The 24359-nt window shown below is 44.3% G+C and overlaps 1 protein-coding gene across 2 annotated transcripts in view; it reads right to left on the reverse strand.

The window, feature by feature from the left end:
* KIRREL3 (kirre like nephrin family adhesion molecule 3) overlaps window positions 1–24359 on the reverse strand; it is a 741361-nt gene that overhangs the window by 268411 nt on the left and 448591 nt on the right. For both annotated transcript variants that reach the window (XM_032772016.2, XM_032772015.2), the window contains exons 3-4: window positions 13347–13496; window positions 9918–10067 (exon numbers count right to left, since the gene is read on the reverse strand). In XM_032772016.2, the coding sequence (XP_032627907.1) occupies window positions 9918–10067; window positions 13347–13496 (300 nt within the window). The remainder of the gene's footprint in view (window positions 1–9917; window positions 10068–13346; window positions 13497–24359) is intronic.

Genomic DNA, 24359 nt, shown 5'->3' on the forward strand with positions numbered 1-24359 from the left:
ATAGAATTAATAAAAGAAAGTGCCAAAATGTTTGAGTGGTTATGATTTTCAAATCAAGCTGCAGAAATAACAACCCCCTCATGAATATTCCAAAAGCAGAAAAAAAAATAAAAGAGGCTGCCGAATTCCTGTTTGAATTAATGGCTCATGTTCTCAAAGGTGCCAGAGCCCTGTGCATGGATTTGTGACTCAGCAGGAGGCACTCTTCTAGGCTGTTAATATGGACCTAATAATCCAGCACAAGTCTAGGAAGACTGATCAGCAGGAGGTGGCAAACTTCAGATGAGAGCTAAAACCAAAGTCCTGAACCTTAGCACTCACGAAGGATCTTCAGGCATCTCTTGCTAAATTATTGTCCTGGCCAGGGTCCTGTTAGGGTTGTTATGTCCTACTATTATACATTCCACCTTGTGGCTTCTGCTGCATATGAGAGACTTGACTTCCTGTCCCAAACTAGGTGTTGTGTAATGTGCACTGTTAAACAGCTGCTCTGCCCCTGTCCCCCCTTCCCCTGCAGAGATGGCTGCATCTCAGCGTGATAGGATGTATCAAGCCCACACTAGAACTGAAGGGGTTAAGGAGCAGTTCTGGGCCCAGATGACTCGCTCTGCGTGTGCAGAGTCTGCTTTGGACCGAGCTTAAAAGGGAGCCAGCCAATTCAGAAGGGAGCAGATAGAGGAGGACAGACTTACCCTGAGAGCTCCTGAACAAGGGTGCTGCAGAAGCCTTCGCTGCCAGGAAGGGACTAGCAGCTAAGCCCAACCAGGCTGGAGGTTGAGTTGTTTTTCTTTTGTATCTTATGTTGATGTTGGACATTTTGGGGGACGTGGATGATAGGAAGTGCCCAGGCAGGCAGCTTTGAAGAACTCCAACGTGCTTAGCATTGTTGCCTCTCATGGGGTGCTGGGTTGGAGCCTGGTGGAATGTAAGGGCCCTGGCTCCCCTACCAACCACTGTTGTTACAGAGGGGGCATAAATCTCTGTAAGAAGAGGGCAGAGATGCCGGAAGCCCTGGGGACAGAGTGAGCTACCTACAGAGACCAGGAGGTGTACTAAAGGCACTCCCTGTTCTGAGGACATGTGATTTTATATAAGAACGGCTATCCTGGGTCAGACCAAAGGTCCATCTGGCCCAGTATCCTGTCTTATGACAGTGGCCAATGCCAGATGCCCCAGAAGAAATGAACAGAACAGGTAATCATCAAGTGGTCCATCCCCTGTCGCCCATTCCCAGTTTCTGGCAAACAGACGCTAGGGACACCATCTCTGCCCATCCTGCCTAATAGCCATTGATGGACCTATCCTCCATGAATTTATCTAGCTCTTTTTTGAACCCTGTTATAGTCTTGACCTTCACAACATCCTCTGGCAAGGAATTCTACAGGTTGACTGCGTTGGGTGAAAAAAAATCTTCCTTTTGTTGGTTTTAAAGCTACTGCCTATATTTCCTTGGACTCTGTTACTCTGGAAGGGAACAAACTAAACTGGTGACCCAGCCAGAAGGCCAAGTCGCTGACTACCACAAGCTGGGCCAGCGTGGGGGGAGAGTGCTTGCTGACAAGACACACCAGAGATGGAGGAAAGTGGAGGCCCAGACACCTAGCCACTAGGTGATGCCCCCAGTAAGCCCAGCATCCCCCTATCATTGTCAGCAACATGACTCCTGTTTGTGTAAAGTTTGGAAAAAGCCATTGGGAGCCAGTGGGGTGAAATGTGCTGTAGAAGTGTTCCTTATTGTTCCAGGTATGGCTGCAGAAACGCTGTGCAGGCATCTGTCATTAACACAGGCATATGGTGCATAAGGGGCTGAGAGGTATTTGAATGGATAGATCAGTGGGAGTAGTAGGGAAAATTTTCCTTTTCGTTCTCTGGGAGCTAAACTCTTATCCCAGAAGCAAGTGGCAGTAAGTGATACTAACAGGCTCATCTGTTTGAGTGTTTGGACTTCCAAGTCTTATGGAATGATCTGTTCCACTACATTTAACAGTGTAGATTTGAAAACAACGTGACAAAATCTTAAATATTTAATTAAAATATGGTGTAAGCTCTTTAGTGGAGCTGGGAAAGTAGGAGGCACCAGACCCGTAAAGCTGTTGTCAGACATGAGTGACAGCAGTTAAAAAATGAGTTAGACAGCATTTGGGGGATTTCCTGGTAGCAACCAGGCATAAAGTTTAAGCCTCTAAGTGTGGAATTAGACAGCACAGACTTGTGCGAGCAGGAAACACAAGGCTGAGCTATGGGAGGGGGCAAGCAGGAGTACTTTCAGAGGGCAGAATGGCTCACAAAGCAGAAGATGGAGGGAGACTGGAGTTTAGAAACTAGACGATGGTGGAGGCAATAAACAGATGACAATTATTGCAAACCTCATCCCCAACTGACTGACACTGAGAGGCAACCTTAAGGGTTTGCAAGGAAACACAGCACAATGTGATACATGCCCGTGTCAGTACAGACTCAAAGCCCAGATGGGGCTTTGAAAAACAGGTTTGCCGTCTCCTACACAAGTCTGGGGAGGATTTATGGTTCTGCCTCCTGGCTGTGTAGAACCTGCAGTCTCAGCACAAGACCAGGTGAAACTGGTTGGCTTGGGGGCTGAGCATCACAATGGGCTTGGTTTGAACCTCAGAACTCAGCCCAGGGTTAATGGAAGCCAAAGAAAATTTTAGAACAGACCAGCCCCCTGACATGAAGCCAGAGGGAACTCAGGGGGGTGGGCACAAAACATCTTGGAAAGGTCTATTCCCTTCCTTCTCTTTTAGGGATTGTACCGATTTCCACTGACATGTGTAGAGTAATCCACTCTACTAGCAAGGGGCACACAGTACCTCACATATCACAGAACAAAACCATGTAGGCTTTAGGAAAAATCCTCACCTTATTTGCATGGGCTAATCAAAGGGGGATTGGGAACACATGGTGGAGTCTAACTGACTGGCCTAAGGGGCCTTGAGCTAAAGGTGAATCTCCATTATCTGTCACCAGTATAGGGCCTATGACACACAGTTTGAGTAGCTTGGATTCTATTCCACGGAGGGCACTGCTACAGCCATACAGTAGCCAGTTGACTACAACATAATGAGCCAGGCCCTCAACAGGTGTAAATTAGCTCAATGGAGCTATGCTGATTTCTAGCAACTGCGGATCTGGCCCGCTACCCTGCATCCAGATCTATCACGTGCGCTGCCAGGTGGGATGCAGCAACACCACACTCCCAGTTAAGAAGGAACTTGAAGCACTTTTCCTTTCAGTACTGCAAATTGTAAAACATGCCAGCAGCGCATGGAAACCCACCTCCCCTGGCATCATGGAACAGTTCTCTAGGAGGAGATACAGCTGTATAAAACCCAGGGGTGATGAGGATTCAGAGGCTAGCTCGCTGCAAGGAAGGGTCACCACAGTACAATGAAACTATTTAGAAGAGCTTTAGAGCCAGCCCAAGTCTTTTGTCATTGTACAGAGCTGCCGGTTATTTGTATAGTGATATAGTTCTATAGTGGCTGTGTACACAGTTTTATTGGATTGCAAGCCAAAAAAAAAAAATAGCTGCAATAGCATTGTCTCCCTCTATAAATGCAGCAATCGCCCTTGTAAATAAAGAGAAATCACTGCCACTGAAGCGAATGGCTTGGTCTCATTACCAGTCCCCACATGGTGCCTGGGTCCATTCCACCACCACCAGCAGAGAGAAAGACAATTAGTTCTCGGGCACTGCCAGGCTCACTCTCAAGACTCCACCTGCGGAGCTCCACCCGGACCCTGTTGCTTTAATGTGACTGTGTTAATGGTTATTTCCTTGGGCAAGTCCGAGCAATAAATCTCTTGGAGTGCATCACGGACTCTGCAGCCAGATAAACAGTAATAAAACTTCCAAGGCAACCACCTCCTATAAACCTCAGGGTAACTTTCTTCCAACTTTTAGAGATTGCCTGCTTGCTATTAATACACTTGAAAGGCTCCAGCTTTTGTGTTTTATAAACTCATTACACTTATGTACCTCTTGGATCAATGAGAAAGAAGTCTGAAGGGAAATACAGGCCTGCAAGCTAGTGGAGTGGATCTGCTGGGTCAGCAGTGGGGGGAAAAGAAGGAGGCTCGGTCGAATTCAAGTTTTGTTTTAGAATTTTGACATATATTGATGTTTATTTTAAGCATTTTTTTCTACTTTTTTCAATTTAAACTCTCAAAACTGGGTGAAAATGTGGGGAAGGTCAGACAATTTTTGATGACTGTAGTAGATGCTGAGATTAAAAAAAAAGTTAAAACTTAATAACGATTAAAACAAATTGCAACATCACATGCCAAAATACACAAAGTAAATATCCTTAAATCAAACTCCAATAAGCTCTCAAGCAGCATTTTTTTAACTGTGCCTGTCTGCATTCCCATTATTATCGATGGAAATAATTTTGTGGTTGGTTTGTGTGTGTGTGCAGTGAAATCAATGTCAGCAAATGTTGATTTCACTGCACACACACACACAAACCAACCACAAAATTATTTCCATCGATAATAACGGGAATGCAGACAGGCACAGTAAGAAAAATGCTGCTTGAGAGCTTATTGGAGTTTGATTTAAGGATATTTACTTTGTGAATTTTGGCATGTGATGTTGCAATCTGGGAGGTAAAGGGGAGGCACAACCAATCCCAAACGAGGATCCACCTGTGCTGAAATATGTCAAGGGTTTGGGAATGTAGGAGGGATCTACTAACACAAATTTGCATCTGTGGTCTCATGTACTGTAGAAACTGTAACCTCTGTGTTCCAGTATATGGAATCACAGATCTTAAATCAAAGGCATTTATTAAACAAAACAATTGAAAATAATAGACACCAACAAACAGGCTTCCACACAGCTCAAGTCCCAGCTGTGCTTACTTTGTTTACCAGAGACCATACCCTGGCTGGAATGCTATATAGCACACAGAGACATCTAGTGGCTGAATAATATACTGCAAGTAAACATACTGTAACACTGGGATGTCAGTGGTATTCCCATCCCTGCTACATGTCTGGTAGGGTGGTTTGTGTACCATAGGCTGGGAGGCATGTGCTGTAGATGCTCCAAGCACTGGGGACTTGTGACTCTTGCCCTTAGTGGGCCCCCAGCCACACTCGCAGACTTTTGAGTATAAAAGAGGATTCCTTTATAAACAACAGCCAGAAACTAAAAGGTGCAAATACCCCAAGCCACAATCTTTTTCAGTTACAAATAACTAGAGCTCATCAAAAAATTTTCAACCAAAAAATGGCTTTTCAATTTTCATGGAAAAATAATCATTTGCAGAATTTTTCCAGTTCTCTGATTTAAAAAAAAAAAAAAAAAGTATAAAAAAAATAGGGAAAAGAGGTGGGGGGGGGACGAAAATGGAGAAAATGGTTTCCATTTAACTGAAAAACAAAAGCAAAAAAACCTGAATGTTTTTCCGCCCTTTTTGTTGGAATTTTTCTGTGGAAAAATAAAGAATCTCTTTCAACTAACTCTACCAAAAGAAGATCAAAGCACCAGTCCCCAACCCCTAGGGGCAGCGCAGTACAAGGAATATGATAACGGCACCCCATGAGTTCCTGCAGCTGTTTCCCTTTACATTCCTGCTGCTGATACTGTTGGTCTCCTGCTAGAAAGCACAATAGGCTGCTTCCCTGCCTGGCTTTCAGTCCTATAGCTGTCAAATGCCCAGTCTTCTCTGCACCCAGTGCCCACGTTGCTGCCTCCAGTCTAATGCTCCGGTACCCATGCAGCCTCTGGCTCTCCCCACAACCCAGTCTCCTCCAAGCTTAGGAAGCTATTTTCGTTTTGTCTCCTTTGGCCCTTATGAGGCCCTCCACAGGCAGGATGTTAAGCTGGGTAACACAGTGACCAGAAAAGAGCTAGCAAAAATGGTTCACTCTCCATCCTGCCCTCACTTAACTAGGCAAAGCAGCAGTCTTCACTGCCAGTTGTGATACTTGGCATTTCCACAGTGTCTGCCACATAAGGATCCCAAAGCACACAGAAACACGGGAAGCTATTTTTACATGTATTTTACAGAGGGGGATATTTGGATTCTTCAGATTTTGCCCTAATTTACAGCCATTGTGCAACCCCACTGAATTTGTCTCAGAGAAGTTATGGACAACATTCACAAATTAAAATTAGGTGTATTAATCCATATTTAATCACTTAAGTAAGGGATCTGATTGTCAAAGATGATGCTCGCCTACCTGATAACGGCACCCAATTTGACATCTCCTTCCTTAGTGACTTAGCCAAGATCATGCTGTTTGTCAGAGCAAGACTTGACTCCCTGATCTACACTCAAAGCAACAGAGCGCTCTCCCCTTGGCATAATTACTCCACCTCCTCAAGAGACGGAAGTTATGTTGGTGGAAGAGGGTCTCCCACAGACACAGTGCCAGTGTGGACAGCGCTTACGTCGATGTAACTTATGTCGCTTGGTGGGGGGGGAAATCTTTTTCACACCCCCAAATGAGGTAAATTACATCAACTTAAGCGGTAACTAGACCAGATACTCAATGTGCAGCGGCAGTCAAAAAAGAAAACAGAATGTTGGGAGCCATTAAGAAAGCGATAGATAAGACAGAAAATATCATATTGGCTCTATATAAATCCATGGTAAGCCCACATCTTCAATACTGCGTGCTCATGTGGTTGCCCCACCTCAAAAGAGATATTGGAATTGGAAAAGGTTCAGAAAAGGGCAACGAATTATTAGAGGTATGGAACAGCTTCCATACGAGGAGCAATTACTAAGATTGGGACTTTTCAGTTTGGAAAAGAGACGACTAAGGAAGGATATAATAGAGGTCTATAAAATCATGACTGGTTTGGAGAAAGTAAATAAGGAAGTGTTATTTACTCCTTCTCAAAACAGAAGAACTAGGGGTAACCAAATGAAATTAATAGGCAGCAGGTTTAAAAACAAACAAAAGGAAGTATTTCTTCACACAACACACAGTCAACCTGTGGAACTCTTTGCCAGAGGAATTTGTGAAGGCTAAGACTATATAACAAGGTTCAAAAAAGAGCTAGACAATTTATGGAGCACAGGTCCATCAATGGCTATTAGCCAAGATGGGTAGGGACGGTGTGCTTTGCCTCTGTTTGCCAGAAGCTGGGAATGGGTGACAAAGGATGGATCACTTGATGATTACCTGTTCTGTTCATTCCCTCTGGGGCAACTGGCATTGGTCACTGTCGTAAGACAGGATACTGGGCTATATGGACCTCTGGTCTGACCCAGTCTGGCTGTTCTTATGTAGCCTGTCACATACCCCTTCCCCAGTGCACTGTAATTGAGGGAAACTTTACCCATCTCACCATGGAGATGCCTGCGGAGCTCACTTAAGTCAGAAATAAAGCAGGCCAGTTGAGTCTGCATGAACAAGATGCGAATTAAACAGAAATATCTGCACAGCTGGTGGCATTACACTCTGGTAACTACCTGAAATTTCTCTCCATTTTCTTGTATAAATATGCCTTTTGCTTTCCTAATGTACAGTATATTGTACCTGTAGCTCAGTGCACCAAATGTTATCAACTGATTGTTAGGCAGCAGACCTCTCTCTCTCTCTCTCTCTCTCAATACACAGGGTTCCTTCTCATTACACACTCACTGAGTTTCCCTACTGAGGGCTGTCCAGAGTCACTAAATGTAGCCTGTGGCTAGCTTCATCTTCATTCCTGGTGATAACAGATAGATGGACAGGGTGTCCTAATGCAAAGGTATGCGAACTGTTGTCCCTGAACCGCTAATGATTCACCAGAGTTACCACATACACCTCCCTAGTCAACCGTACATTTCCCCTGACCACCTGCATAAATACATGTTGTAAAGTTAAGAGGAGCATGTTGCCAGGGGTTTGCAAATCGCATATTCCAATGTGCTATAACTTTAATGTACTTACAAGAAAAAAAAGACACTACAAATGTGAGTGGCTGAACAGCCTAGGTACTGTGTAGCAAGTACTATGTATATTCACATAAACTATCCAACACATTCCATAACCCCACAGATAATAACGATTTCCCTTTGATCCATAAAAAACATCTTACTGCTCAAATCAACACGTTGCAATAACTCTCAGTTCTGACGTACACTTATGCACCCTGAGACTAAATTCATTTTGGAATCTTTAGTTCTAATTAAATAACATATTATTTCTTTTGTGTGTCTTCTGTAACATATTATTACTATACCACACAAGGAGGAAACACAGATTAGGGAGGATGTGGACAAGTAGCTAGCATGGGGCGATAGTAAATGGAGAAGGCATATAGGGCACGAATAATAGGACTGTGTTACTTTCCTGTTCATTTTCAGATTTCTTTCATGCTTTAGAGGCTTTTTCAGTTCCAAGAATTATTCTTTGGAAATTATAATCTATAAATTAGAACTAATTTTCTCTGGAAGATATACTCCATTGATGCACACTTTCAAACGTTATTAATGAAGTGGGTTTTTTTGCTCACTAATAATTAGGGCTGATCAAAAAATTTCCATCAAAGTGGTTCAAAAAAAGAAAATGAAAAAAAAAAGAAATTATCTTTCCCCCCCACAAAACTAAAGGAAAATTTCCAAAAGATTTCCATCCAAATCCCAAAAGCATTTGGTTTTTGAAAACTGAAAATTTTAACCAAAAAATTGGGAATGTTTTGGTTTTTCATTGGGAAAAAAAAATCAGAAAAATTCTGGCTGTTTTTGGTAAATCAAAACATTTATTTTGAAATGTTTCAGGCAAAATACTTACATTTCCTCAGCGGCGTCACTAAGGTCTAGTCTGCATGAGAAAGTTTTACTAGCAAACCTTCCTCCGACACACATCCACACTTCATTGTGTGTCCTGCCAATAACACCCTTCACTTTTACTAGCATAGTTATGCCCCTTCCCAGAACAACACAAGTCCCTCACCAGCACAGTATATTGGCACAGTGCCAGTGAACCAGTACAGAAAGTCTTCCATTACAATCCCACAATGCACATTCCCTTCAGCAGTGGGCTGTGCATTAGGGGGAGGGGGAGAGATCGACCTCTTGTGAATTACCTGAGGGTAAAGAACCTGCTACTACCATCAGCCTTGAGAAATCTCTTTCCTGAAATGGTAGAGTCTTATGGCCCAATCCAGCCAAGCAGGTAAGCATGATGTATGTAAACTTTAAGCAGGTGATTGATCCCTGTGATAGAGTGCTGGGAACCAACAGCTGAGCCAGCTCTCTGATAACTTAAACAGCAATTAATTCCTCTGGGAGTGGACCTAATTAGCTGATTAGAATGGGCTGCAGAAGACTAAAAAGCTAATTAACACTTTAACGCAGAGGGTAGAAGGCAGCACAGGAAGGATGTGGTGGAGAGAGAGGCAAACTAGTGAAGCCAGAACCAAGAAGGATCTCTGGGTGGGAAGAGCTCTTCCCTTTCCTCTCCTGGACAGAAGACTGAGGAGGGGCAGGTGTGATGTATGGATCAGTAAAGGTGGTGGGAGGAACAATACAAATAAACACTTTTGTGAAGTTTAACAACTGAATAGTCTGTATAGGCAGAGGAGAAGACAGGATGGGACCTTGCGCTGTCACAGTCTCACTGAAGTCACGGACGGTTCATGTGCTTAACGTTATATGTGCACTTAGTGCTTTGCTGAACTGGCACCTATATTTGCAGAGCTGAAATACCAGGGTTCTAGCCCTGTGTGTGTGATTTATCCTAAGATTACTTCTGTGGTGTATGGCTCATGGGCTCCTTATACATTCCCCCTTCAGATCAATACGTTGCACAGATAGCTCAGACCACAAGTTCCTTTCTGAACCAGCGGGTTTACCAAAGAAACACATTTTGAAAAAGCCACTCAGCACAATCCCAAAGAAGAAAACAAAATAACCTCCCCATTGTGCCCATGCCAGCGTGGAGAGAGGACTTACCAAGAACAGTCAGCCGGGCTGGTCTGGATCGGATGGCCGCCTGAATGGCCTGGCACTCGTAAACGGCATCATCTTGGATATCTGCCCTCAGGATTTTCAGGTGGTGTTCTCCTGACAAATGGTCCCCCACAACCAAATAGCGCGGATAGCCTGCAGAATGCAAAATACAACCAAGGCTGTAGCCAGGCAGTAATAACTACAGAATGAAGAGTTTGTAATGTAAACCAGGATTCCCAGACTTCCCCCAGCAAAGGGCCTGCAACCAGCTATCAGGTTCTAGGCACCTTAACAGAGGTGCAGAGCCATTCTGACGACTCATTCTGGTAGCCAGATCATGTGGGTCTCATTGTAGGAGATTTAGAATCCCTTTAAGATGAAGGAGAGCTAGATGTGGGGACAGCAAGTGCTGCAGGGACACGCCTAGGAGTTCAGGAAGGAATTCAAGGTAAGGAATAAAATGGAACACCCCAGAAAGGGGGTGAGATTTAAGCAACAACTGAGCTGTGTTGTGAGTATGGCTGTTTACAGGGCCACACTGGAAGCTTATCGGTTCAAGGGTCACACAATGTGTATCCGAGAAGGAAGGTCTCAGCAGAAAAGTGAAGCAAATTCGTGCTTTTCAGGTCATTGAAACCAAACATGGGAACTGAATCAGACCTAGGGTCTGCCGTGTTTGTAACAGGCAGTCCTTTCCCATGATCTCTGTCTCTTGCTGTCGTTGCCCTGATATTTGCATTGGTTAGAAATATCATGCTGCAAAAGGCTTCCAAGGTGAGCAACTCCACTAATCCCACTGTTCCTGGCTCTGCCACTGCCCCGCTGTGTGACCTAGTTCATTAATGTCTCCAAAGTGCTCAGACTGAAGGTGCTAAAAGCAGCAAGCACGAGGGCCCTGATGCAATACAAATGATGCACCTGTTTAACTTGAAGCACAAGTAATTCCATTATTTTCAATGAGCTTAAAGTGGAGCATGTGCTTAACGAGCTTGCTGGAGCAGGGCCTAGTAAGGAATTGAGAGTAATAACCATCACCAACTTCATTTTGCTGGTGGCCTGAGCTATGCTGGAGTGAAGGATTCTATTGCCCAGGTCTTCCCTAGCTGATGATGATTAATGCACTATGTAGTGCAGGCATCTTGGCACTCTCTTGTGTTTTCATTGTTTTGCAAACTCTCAACAGCAGGATTTGCTGTCCTGAACTGTAAGAAAAACAAACGATGGGTTTGTTTGTAGTTAATTAGGTGACTAGCTGAGCCGGTATCATGCGAGCTGCAATTTCTCTTGCTAAAGCAGACTCAGATCTGCTAATTGTCCAAGGTGTTTGCACGAACAGGGAGCTTCAGTGGAGTTGTTACCAGTTCACTATGCAATGTCTTGTAGGCAAAGTTCAGATCTCTAATGTACATGGAAATGTATTGCATCAAGCTTTGAAATGGCTTTTAAAAAAGGGATTGCACACACAGGCAAGTCTGAGAAAAAAGCAGCTATTAAGGAAAGAAGGGAGCATGCATTAGGCCTTAGTCTAAGGTCACCGAAAATGATAACGTGGGTTCGCTTCCCACCTCTTCCACTAACTTCCTCTCTGAAATGATTATCCAGTATGAGAAGTGGCCACTGCTTTCGTGCACTCCGGGGCCTCATTTTCACAGGCGCTGAGCACCCACAGCTTCCATGGAGCTCAGTGGGAACTGTTGGTGCTCAGCCCTTCTGGAAATCAGGCCCTACGGGTTTCAGATTTGGCATGCAAAAATGGAGACGTGAAATCACTCGCTGCTTTTGTTTATGGTGTTCTCTGGTGTGAAAAGTTTTCAGTATTATCACATGGGTCAGTGTTTGCAATACACACTGATGGAAAAAACACAAAACATTTAAATAGGCAGTATCTGAAATTGCCATGCAGATATCATGAATGACAGCCAGTTTTGCAACATTTGCATATATATTTCCCAAACACTATGTGCCACAGGCAACACCTGGATAAACATTCATTTTTCTTCAGCAGCAGCTTGTAAAGATGCAGTGGTTTGCACCTGCACTTCAAACATATTGTTTCCTTTCCATGCCCCAGCCAGATGAGTCTACTTGGAGGGTGGGAGGGATGGAGAAAAGTGGTCAGGGATGGATGGAGAAAAGTGGTCAGCACTATCTACTGATTTAGCAAAGCATTTAAGCACATGCTTAACTTTAAACTCGTGCGTGATTTCTATGTGTCACTGGGATTTAAGCCCAAGCTTAAAGTTAAGCGCTTGGGCTCAGATCTACAAAGGTACTTGGGCACCTAAGTTTTGAGTTTAGGTGCCCAAAACGCAGTTTTGGCTCCACTCCAATCAACAAAACTCCTCCTGAACCTGGTAGGCACCTAAACTCACTCAGCGCCTGCATTTTCAGGGTTAAAGTTCTCTTGGCACCTGTAGTAGGAAGAGAGCCTGAGACATAAACCCTTGTATCAGAGGCCTGCTATGAGATAGGACCTACTCACAGAATCTGGCAAAAACAGGGCTGATATTGCAGAAATACACATTCCTAAGTGTGAAGTACAGAATACTCACGCAAACACATCCCAATATCAAGGATGGTACAAAAGCATTTGCCAAGGATAACAGAAACACACTGATCCCTCCTAAAAGGTAAGGTCAGGATAACAGTACGTAACTTGTTCATAACAGGGTATAAAGATGCATCTAAGAGGGAGTATCTTTGGTCAGTCTAGGGTACTATGGAAAGTCCTGCCACTGACTGAGCTGCATCCATTGTCACAGGCATACATGTCTTAGTATCCTTGTAGAGTCTGCCAGGTGCTATTACCATGCTTCGTTGACAATAAAACTGGCTGGGTGCCTTCGTACCTTAAACGGAGCTTGTGGTCACTGGATGGCTTCACTCAAGATCTTGTGAAGTAGAGAAAGACTGTTTGCATTGTATATATACCCTAAGTCTCAGAACATCAGACCCAAGGTGTCTCAAGGGAGAAACTGACTGATGAAGGGTGAAATGTGCACTCTTTAAAGAAGGGGTAAAAAGTTCAAAGACTCCTAAGTGGCATTTTCCAAAGAGACTTAGGCACTTAAAACCTGGATGCACAGAGATGTTTAGCCACCTAACTCCCATTTAAGAATCCTTTTGAGGAACTGGGCCTAAGAGCCTAAAGTATGGCTGCACTACAATTAGACATCCACAGAAGGCCCATGCCAGCTGACTTGAGCTAAGGGGATGTTTAATTGTGATGTAGATGCTTGGACTGCAGCCTGAGCTCTGGGACCCTCCTGCCTTGCAGGATCCTAGAGCCTGGACTCTAGCCTGAGCCCAAACATCTACACCACAATTAAACAGTCCCCTTAACCTGTCAGCTGGCATGGGGCAGCTATGGGTGGCTGTGCTGACAGCTCATCTGTTGAGTGGAAGAGGACAGAGGAATCTTGGAAGGCTTACTTGAGAGATCCCGGCCTACTCCTAGGGCGAGTCCATCTTTAATCCACAGCACAATGCCATTGTACTCGGGGATTGCACACAGCAGAGTCACGGGCTGTCCAGCTATCACCACCTGATCTTGAGGCTGCTGTGTAAAGGAAGATGCTTGGCCTGGAGAAAGAGACAAGAAACAGCAAGAAGGTCACATACTGCACCCAAAAGTCTGCAAGGATGTATTGTGTTTAAAATGCAATTCAGAGGCTTGGGATGCAACATCACGTATCCCCTTCATTAGCAACCCAGGGCTAAATTCTGCGACCCTTACTGTTGTGATTATGTACAAACCACTTACAATCCCAGGCAGAGTTAAGCATGGATTGGCTCCTGAGTGGGAGAGAAATTCATGTCATTGTGTTTCCTCCTGGCCTGTTTTATTCAGTGTTTGCACATATCCTGTTCACTTTCAACAGAGCTGGCAAACCCAGCAGCAAAGAGTTCCCCAGGTAATTCCATTCACTGAACCCCAGCTATGACACCCATTCTCCAGCCTCTTCACCAGCTGCTGCCAGCTCACCCTGTTCACTACTTCTAGAACCTCTGACCCCCCTAAATCCCTAGTCCAAAGACACATTACCTCCCACATGGCCTATGCACCATTTGAAGAATCTCATTTTAGCTTTCCATTCAGGATTTAATGGCACCTAGGCACAGAGAAGAATTTCATCCAGTGCTGAAACCATTTGGCCCACATAGCGTATTTGTCTGGATTTGGTACCCAGGCAAAAAGATGTTCAGACCTACTGAAGCACTCAGAACTCCTGCTGAAAGTTCTATTGACTGCCAGCTCCAGGTCAATATTCTGAAAGGTGTGTGTGGGGGGAGATTGGAGGGGTTAGCCACAGCTCAATGCATTTAGCTCTGTGTTTTAAGACGTGCCTGTTAATTCTGAGTTTCTCCCTCGAGACATCTTGGGTCTGATGTTCTGAGCTGCTGGACATCCACACTTCAATGGGATCTGAGAGTACTGCCCAAGGTAACTCAACTGGGCATCTGAAATTAATGGGCAGTTTATAGAAAAAAATCTAAGGCCCACTGCTTTTTACTGTGCTCTTCTCCCATTGATTCAGCACCTGGCATTTCATAATTTATATAATTATTTGGAGGCGGATCTCTGGCCTGCGCTATGCAGGAGATCAGACTAGATGGTCACAATGGTCAAGGGGGATCCAGTGGACATCGTGTACTTAGATTTCCAGAAAGCCTTTGACAAGGTCCCTCACCAAAGGCTCTTACGTAAATTAAGCTGCCATGGGATAAAAGGGAAGGTCCTTTCATGGACTGAGAACTGGCTAAAAGACAGGGAACAAAGCGGTATTGAATAATGCGTAAATTCTCCGAATGGAGAGGGATAACTAGTGGTGATCCCCAAGGTCAGTCCTAGACCAATCCTACTTCAATTTATTCATAATGATCTGGAGAGAAAGGGGTAAACAGTGAGGTGGCAAGTGTCTGCAGATGATACTAAACTACTCAAGATAAGTTAAACCAAAAGTAGATTGGAAGAACTTCAAAAAGATCTCACAAACTAAGTGATGGCAACAAAATGGCAATGAAATTTAATGTGGCTAAATGTAAAGTGATGCACACTGTAAAAAATAACCCCCACTATACATACAATATGATGGGGCTAATTTTTAGCTACAGTCAGGAAAAGAATCTTGGTGATCATCGTGGGATAGTTTCTGAAGATTGTCCACCGCAGTGTGCAGAGGCGGTCAAAAAGCAACAACATGTAGGATTCATATAAAAGGGGATAGAGAATAAGACTGAGTAATATCCTTATTGCCCTTATATAAATCCGATGGTACACCCACATCTCGAATACGTGTACAGATGTGTCTCCTCACCTCAAAAAAGATACTTATAGCACTAGAAAAGGTTCAGAAAAGGGCAACTAAAAGAATTAGGGGTTTGGAGAGGGTCCCATACGAGGAAAGATTAAAGAGGCTAGGCCTCTTCAGCTTGGAAAAGAGGAGACTAAGGGGGGATATGATAGAGGTATATTAAATCATGAATGATGTTGGGAAAGTGGATAAGGAAAAATTATTTACCTATTCCCATAATACAAGAACTAGGGGTCACCAAATGAAATTAATAGATAGCAGGTTTAAAACAAATAAAAGGAAGTTCTTTCTTCACACAGCACTAGTCAACTTGGAACTCCTTAACCTTAGGAGTTGTAAAGGCTGGACTATTAACAAATGTTTAAGGGAACTGGATAAATTCATGGTGGCTAAGTCCATAAATGGCTATTAGCCGCAAGGGTAAAGAATGGTGTCCCTAGCCTCTGTTCATCAGAGGATGGAGATGGATGGCAGGAGAGAGATTACTTGATCATTGCCTGTTAGCTTCACTCCCTCTGGGGCACCGGGCATTGGCCACTGTCAGTAGACAGATACTGGGCTAGATGGACCTTTGGTCTGACCCGGTACGGCTGTTCTTATGGCTTTGGAATCTATGAATTAGCACCGTTGCCATAACAATCCAAGATCTTTCACAACAGTGAAAACTGTCCTTATTCTGTTGCTACATCGATTAGAATAACTCCTCTTTCCACTTAATTGGATCCATCACCAAACTGCTTCCATTGGGCATAAACAATTAATGCTTATCCTCAGCATACAATGGAGGAAAATCTCCTCAGCTTATTTTGCATTAAAAGGAAAGGGGAAAAAATGAGTTGGGGAGGTGAGAACCCCAACCACACACTTTTTTCAGCTTCAACAACAAGTCCAACTTTATTTTTGCACAAATGGCTGACCCAAAATAAGCCACCCAGCACTCCGCACTTCCTGGAGGCACAATCCCACAGGTAAAGTGTGGGGGGCAGGGGAAGAGAGAATAGTGGGGAAAGTAGCAGAGAGAATAATTACAAATCCCAAAGTTAAAAGCAATTGAAATGTTTCCTCTGAACATGCTCTGTTAGCATCTGCTAAGATTTCAGCAGCCTAATGAGGCCTCACCCCACTCTATGGCATCACCAGGGGGCAGAGAAAACGGCACATATTCTCCCTGCTTAGCCTGACAGGCACTGGAACTGCTGGGATAATATGCATGAGGGAGATTATAAGTGCCTCATTAACAGCTAGACAGCATCCCTTTGTATCCAGAGATAAATGCAAAAAATGCTCAAGTATCAGAGGCAGCTACCTTGATACCTAATATTAGAGGACCCTGATCATCTTTGCTGCAGATACCCAGCTCCCACTTCTCTCTTGTTCTCTAATTCAGGATGCACAATTGAGAACCAATTATGGAATAAAGCTACTAAGAGCCCTAATTTACCACCATTGTTTAAGCAATGATCCTCTCTTTTTCCGCTGGCTTCAGATTGGAACCTATCAGCATCTGCTGGAGTCTTTGCATACACAGGAAATCAGACCGAAATAATGGTCTCTATTCAACAAAGCAGTTAAGCAAGTGCTTAAATTTAAATTTGTGAACAATCCTCTCCCTATTTAGCAGAGCATTTTAGTGCATGTGACAGCCACCATGTTGAACAGGGCAGTTCCAGATCTAATAGCACAAGCTGCTATAGTTTGAGTTAAGCGCTATAAGCGTATCCTCTGTGGAACGGGCACAGAAGAGACAGTAACCGACACACTCACCATTGTGTCACATATGTGTTTAGCTTCAGGTGCTTTGATTTTAATGGAACTTAAGTATATGCTTAAAGCTAAGCACACCCTTAAGTGCTTTGCTGAATCAGGGCCATCAATATAACAATGAGCCCTATTAGTAAAACCCACTTTACTATTAGACCATTTCCAGAAGATTATTATGGTAACAATGTTTCATGGCTTGGTTCTACAGATGGTGTGACGAAGTGGGGGTTTTTTCTTTGAGTTCTCTGTCTTTTCCAGGGTTTGCATGCACAGGGGGTGGGACTCAATGTTCCTGGGTGTTACTGGTTTAACGAGGTGAGGGGAGAGGGAGTTTGTTGTTACAGAGGACTGGAGAGGGACTCGGGACCCCAGCCCAGGAGACACAACCGGTTCTGGCCAGTGGGAGGACAATGGACTGCAGAGAGAGGACCCCGGTGACCTGACCAGCTGGTTTCAGCCAGAGGAGAGCTGCGAGGAGAGGAAACTCAGGCCTTCTTGTTTACGACCCTGTATACCTGGAGAGAAGACAATGGACTGAGGCGGGGCTTGAGGCCGGGGATATCAGAGACCCAGCTGGGAAGCAGGGGGGCTCAGGCTGACGAGGGGAAGCAGGCAGAGCCCACCTGGATGCAGGGTGACTGGGATGTGGTGTTATTGTGAGAGGCCAGGCCTGAGGCCCTGAGAGTTTCCTGTGCTGTGCTCAACTCTGAATAAACCCTCCTGTTTTATGCTGGCTGAGAGTCACTGTGGTGTAGAGAACAGGGTTGCATCAGCCCCTTCGGGGGCGAAGAGGCCCAGGGGGTCCAGAGTGCGTGGACTCCCGGAGGGGGCCCCCGGCAGAGACAGACGTGCTAAGGCTCAGAGAGGTGCGGCTCCAGGAGGTGGAGGGGCCTGACCGAGAGAGAGTGGACCCCTGAGAAGGGCTGTCTCACTAAAAGGGGCACCCCCCCCACGGACCGCATATGGCCAAGAGTGGGCACGATCTGTGAGTCTGTGACAGATGGTCCTTTGGTGATAAACTCAGGTCCAGATTAGAACAACCATTTGGTGTTTTGGATCAAACCATGTCTCGCTTCCAGATATGAGCAAGAAAAAAAACATATTGGAAAAGTGAAAACAAAAACAAGGTCAGACAAAGTAGACCTGAATGGAATCTATAATTTGAGACTTCGTACTGACAGGTTTTGTGGTGTGTTTACGCATCATTCCGCAGGGAGGTCTACAAAGAAGGTCAAAGCTTTTGGCATGATTTTCAAATGTTTTGGACACTTGCACCTCCCACTGACTTTAACAGGAGATGCAAGTGCATCTCTGAAACTCAGGCCAGCAAGTTCCAGTGAAATCAATGATGATCGAACAAACCACACGTCACAGATGCTGGTTACTGCACTTCTGGAAGGTCTCCAGGTACTACGGTGATGAGGACAGTGTAAGAACACAGCTAGAACTCCCATCTCACATCTTGAGATGCAACATCCCGCTCTCTGGCTTTGACAGATGCAATCTTACCCCACTTAGAGTGCTGCTTCAAAGATCATTCACCTGGACTGCCGCTTTGCCCGCATCATCCTTCTCTTTGCATCTCTCCACTGGCTCCCTCCTCCCTGTCACATCAAACAAACTGCTTGTCTTCACTTTAAAGGCCCTTCATGGGCAATCCCCCCGACCCATCGGCCTGGTAGCAAACGAGAGCTATCGATGCTCACCTCTGATTGGCCCATGATGCCAGCCTTCATCACCCATGTTACATTTTCAAACAGACCCTTTGAGCTTCCTCTGATGCTACCCCTCACACCTGGGTGGAGCTCACCACTCCCGTAAACATTTGCAAAATTACCTTATTATCCTTTTCCAAATTCCTCGTCCCAACTCTCCTTTGCTGTGATACCTCCAAAAACCCTGACAATGGTTAGACTGCTGCTCTGTTAGTCCACTGTCTGTCATGGTGACCAATATTGTCTCTTTGTTACTTGTGTTCCTCCCTCAGTTCTATCCATCTCCCATCTAGATTGTTAGCTCTTTGGGGCTGGGACCATCTTTTTATTCTTTGTTTGTACAGGACCTCACACAAGGGGGTGTCTGGTCCATGACTATGGTAAGAGCACTAGTGCTAAATAATAACCTAGATAGAATACAATAGACTAGAATGGGAAGGGATCTCAGTTGCATTCCCAAATGGTACACATGTACAGTCTGCACTGTGTGTAATGGTTTGCACCAGTGCAAAATGTGTTCAGTGGGGGTATAAATTGCTACCAGATCAGAAAACAACCTGGAAATGACCGTACAAGATAGAAGACCAGGGAGAATCAGGCCCCCTTATTTATGCAGCAGCACAATTATGGACTACCAGCTGATGGCTGGAGCATACTCTTGTGAACTCTGTATGCTTGAGGATCAGCTTTGTCTACCATTAGGATTCTTTCTAGAGTGAAGAAAGTTGCCCAGGTGCTTCACAGACATGTAAATGCAAGGTCTGTGCTCTGAGCAGTTTACAACTCTTGGCAGGCAACAAATTAGGAGTGATATACCGAGTCGATGTATTTTAAAATACAGTATTTGTCAGAGGTGCCTGGAGTGGCCAGACAGGTGCTACTTGTCATGTCAGAAATCTACATAGATAGAAAGGAAGCAGCAGAGAGTGGTGCTGTCCAGCACACAGCTCCTTAGTGTCACAGTTTTAGTTTAGAGCACTTTCCCTCCCTCATTTATTTGTAAATTCCTCCAGCAGACCTACCTTTGCCACAATGCCTACAAATCGGTCCTAGCTGGCATTCATGGACTAGTAATTGCCAGTTTATTCCAATGCACCTGTCTCTGCTGTTACCTTGTCCTGCCATTCCCCACTCCTCTTGGTTGTCTGTTTATTCACCTGGGACCTGAACCTGCACTATGGGAATCAATGGGAGATTCTGGTCTGTCTCCTCTATTGTGAAATTTGTCTTGTGTTATTTATTTGTACAGCAATAAGGGCCCTAGCCCCCTGTGTGGGGTCCTTCAGCACTACCACATTAAAAATGATCAGGAATAACAACTTATAAGAATAATATACTTTTTCAAGTTCGTAAAAGGTTGCTACAAGGAGGAAGGAGAAAGAAGCAATGGGCTTACGTTGCAGCACGGGAGGTTTAGGTTGGACATTAGGAAAAATTTCCTGTCAGGATGGTTAAACACTGGAACAGATTGCCCAGGGAGGTTGTGGAATCTCCGTCACTGGAGATTTTTAAGAGCAGATTAGACGAACACCTGCCAGGGATGGTCTAGATAATAGTCCTGCCTTGAATGCAGAAGACTGGATTAGATGACTTCTCGAGGGCCCTTCCACTTCTATGATTTTTTGCTAATGCTGGTGTGCGGGGTGGACTGAAGTTGCCTGGATAACCTAAAGGAAGATTGACTGGAAGCAAGGGAGACCAGCTTACAGAGCGGATTGCATGTCTACTTGGAAGTTATATGGACCAGGACTAGAGGAAATATACAACACTACCCTCTATGGACCAGAGGCCACAGGGCAAAGCCCACACAAATCCTAACCATAGGCCTTGTGCGCACCAGGGTAACAAATTTTTTTTTAACTGATTTAGTTAAACCAGGGTAAACCTCTTTGTAGACACTTATAAATCAGGTTTTAATTGATTTAAATCGATTTGGCTTAATTCAGTAAGGATTAAAGGTAAATCTATATAAACCAGATTTAAGTGGGATGACAAGGGTTTTGCAGCTAAGCTGGTTTTCAACCTGCTTTTAGGCCTTGCCTATAGAGGAAAGCTGCATCAGTTAATTTAAATCCGTTTTTAAACAGATGTAGTTAAGCCAGTGACAGCCACAGTGTGGCTGCTCATATTTCAATTTAAAAACAGCTTGTTTAAATTAAGTTAAATATGTTCCCCATGGACTCAAGCTAAACAGGAAAAAATTAAAACCACCATCAAAATGAGAATCAGACCATCCACACAGGAGTGTATTAATTTTCACACATTAGGTTATACTGGTGCAACTTTTCCATGTAGACAAGGCTTCAGCTACACCAGTACAACTTTTGCGTGTAGACAAGACTCAGGTAACATCTTTTCCAAGGTATTTCTAGGGCATATATCACCCTGGTACCTGCATACCTAATGGAGACTCTTATTCTGCTCATACTGCACAAGTCTGTGTTTTTAAAGGCAAAGATCTTGGGTTCTAACCTTGATGCTGCACTGCATGTATTTGGGCTGCTGACCAACCATGATGTCTGTACAGGTAGCCAGAGGCTCCTTACGGCCTCCCTTTCTAATGAGGCGGCTGCAAGCCAATCATCAGATGAGGTTTTTCCCTAGAAGTTCATGAGGTGGTTAGTCTCCTTTACAAGAGAAAGTCAGAGAGTCTCTAAAGGGACAGAGAGAGACTTGGCTGATCTGTCGTGCTGGCAGCCTGGGACAAGGGAATTCTTGAATCCAAGCATACCTCAGAGCACAGGGATGAGATTGGGGCCTTGGAAACAAACCTCTTTGACTACTTCTGAGCCTCCCATAATAGGAAGCAGAAAATTTGTTGCACAACAGTATCACATTTCCTTGACCTGATGAGATTCCAGTTCAGTCTGTGAGGAATCTCATTAACAATCAGATTGGCCTTGAATCCTGCTAGTAACATTTTAATTCTGATTTAAGCTTTACGAATTTGATTTCATAGGAAATTGTAATCAGCTCTGGGTTTTGTTTTCTCCCTCCTTATTCCCTGGGTTTTTGCGTCAGAATAGAAAAAGCACTGTTGGCACCAAAGGGAAAAAAAAGGGGGGGGGGGGAAATGAGGAAGCAAGAAAGAGGAAGGAAGTGATAGTTTTGCAATTTTTCTTTCTTTCCCCACTAATTCCAATTTCATGGCTTGCTCCTTAATCTCAACAATTCGCCAGCCAACTTGGTCGACTGGGGATAGGCCGGAGCATGGCAATAACCAAAAAAGATTGTTTTATCAGCAAGAATTATCATCAGGTTGTCAGCTGGGAGCTGCCAGAGTTGTAATGAGAAAGCAGAAACAAAGTGATATTCATGCCCTCTGAAAATGTCTATTAAGCAGAGACTTCATTTGATAATTGCTATCAGAAATGAAGCACTTCCCCCCCCCCCCCTTTGTTTCTTGATTTGTTTCAGAAGGCGGTTGACATCCATGGAAAATGAGAGAGAAAAATCCAGCATATAGCTCCTGTCTTTCCTCCTTCTGTTGTGTTTGATGCAGATAACTGTTACATGAAACCAATTTTCTTCCAAGGTCCCATCTACACTACAAATATCACCAACTCAGGGATTCAGTTACAACAACATGGATGAAGGGTAGATGGAACTTAACTGTATCTCTCTAAGCAGGTTAAAGTGTAGGGGTCAGTCCAGGGTTATTGCTGGGTTGTGGGGCCAGTCCATATAACAGCTTTTAACTGTCTTGTAACAAGGTCAAGGTGCCAAGTATGCTGTAAATGAATTTCCTGATTCTGAGTCCTTCAGTGGATGGAGCCTAAGCCAACATTGCCTCCAGTAAAGCCACTGAACGAGTGTGGCCTGCAGAGTCCTCAAATGAGATGCAATTTTCCCAGCCAGTGCATCTTGGGGATAAGGCTGATAATTTTCATTGCTAGTGAACTCCAGGATCAGACAAAGGCAGTGTATGATAGATGTGCAAGGAAGAGATATGCTCCTACTGTCCCCAATCTCCAGGACCTTGGTTTAGCAGAATGTTTCCATTAAAGCCATCAGCAGTGGAAGTAGTTTTAATGGTGTTGCCATTTATACTGTCATCAGTAGGCTCCAGAGTTATCACCCCCCTGAAACAAATGGAGCAGCTCACACCTCTTTGGGCTATTGCTTCAGGCTGGCTGGCTGGGTGCAGACTCATAGGCCTGGGCTATGCACCAGTAGAAGCTGCAGTGTAGACACAGTGTTCTGGGAGCAAAGAGAGAACAGACCAATGCCATGGGCTTCTGAAGACAGCTAGAAAGTGGCCTCATGTTTGGAAGTCTCTCTCTTTGTTCAGCCCCTCATACAACACACCCTAATCCTCTTTAGGAAATGGAGGACCAAGCACTCTATAGGTCCAGTTCAGTGCTACCCTGTACGTTGGATTGTCACCATTTACACTGGTGCAAAGTGGGTATAAAATGCTGTGCACATGGTCCTAATGTAATGTTGGGACCTTTAGCATGCGCCAACAGGATCTACACAGGGCAGTTGGACCTGTTGACAATCTCCCTCTATAGCCCTGGGCTGGAAAAACTGTCCAGTTTTATGGGCTTGTGTATGTGTTGTGGTCTATCTGTTCCTTTTTCTAAAAAAAAGGGTGGAATGTTAAATAATAGTTCAAGTTGAAATTGGAATTTTACATTGAACTAATTCTTTTGAAACTACTTACATTGCCGCAGCTTCTTAAAATTGACAGAATCCTCTCTGTTTGGAGGCCAGGATCTCAACCGGTGTAAGTCAGGGTAGCTCTTCTGCACTCAATTAAGACACTTATGCCCTTTCTATAGGGATACCTCTATTGAAGACAAGGGAGATCTCAGCAGATGTAAATCAGGGTGATCCAGTCCCAGGTCTTTCAGAAGCGACAATCAATCTTGCAGACCACATTGTCACTGCTAAAACATTCTGCTTTCTTATGCAGGGGTTCCCAAGAGTTTCTCTCTGCACCCATGGAAGCAACCACGGAAGACATTGTAGATAGGATGTGGGCACTTTTACCATTACAGCCTGGAAAGGCAGTTTCATAATGTCCTAGAGTTTGTCACAAGAAAGCATTAGATTATCTGCTGTGACCGCCTGTATATCGTCGGCCATTTAAATTTCACCCAGACACTCCTATACTGAGCCCCAAGACTTTAGTTAGATTACAGTATTTCAGTCCCCAAGAGATTAAACAGTTGTGTGACACAGGCAGAGGACAGGAGAGGCTAAAATCCCAAAGTCCCGGCAATGGCAGGAAACTGATAAGCAGTTCTGCTCCAGTTCCACATTCAGAAATTCTTCACAACCCAAAGGGCTGGGAAACTTTTAAATAAACAAATGAAAGCTTAAGTTTGGTTGGCACAGTTGAGAGTCACCCTGACCCCGGAGACAATTTGAATCACCATCCGTTTCTATTCATCTAGCAGGAAAGATGCAATCAGAAACCAATATTAGGATTTTGTGTATTTGTTTAGGATTTAAAATATGCAAATCAACATGCAAATACAATGCTAACTATGCTGCTTGGCAAGTTTCCAACACAGCAGCCATGTGGTATCTCACTCACAAGCTGCCCTTTTGATGAGTGCAGTTGTCAGGAATGGGTCTATTTGCTATTGCAGGTAGTGTTTTCGTGTCAGAGTTGAAACCTGGATCAAGACCCTCTCCATTTTATC

This window comes from Chelonoidis abingdonii, chromosome 18 (assembly GCF_003597395.2).
Source record: "Chelonoidis abingdonii isolate Lonesome George chromosome 18, CheloAbing_2.0, whole genome shotgun sequence".
Classification (NCBI taxonomy): Eukaryota; Metazoa; Chordata; order Testudines; family Testudinidae; genus Chelonoidis; species Chelonoidis abingdonii.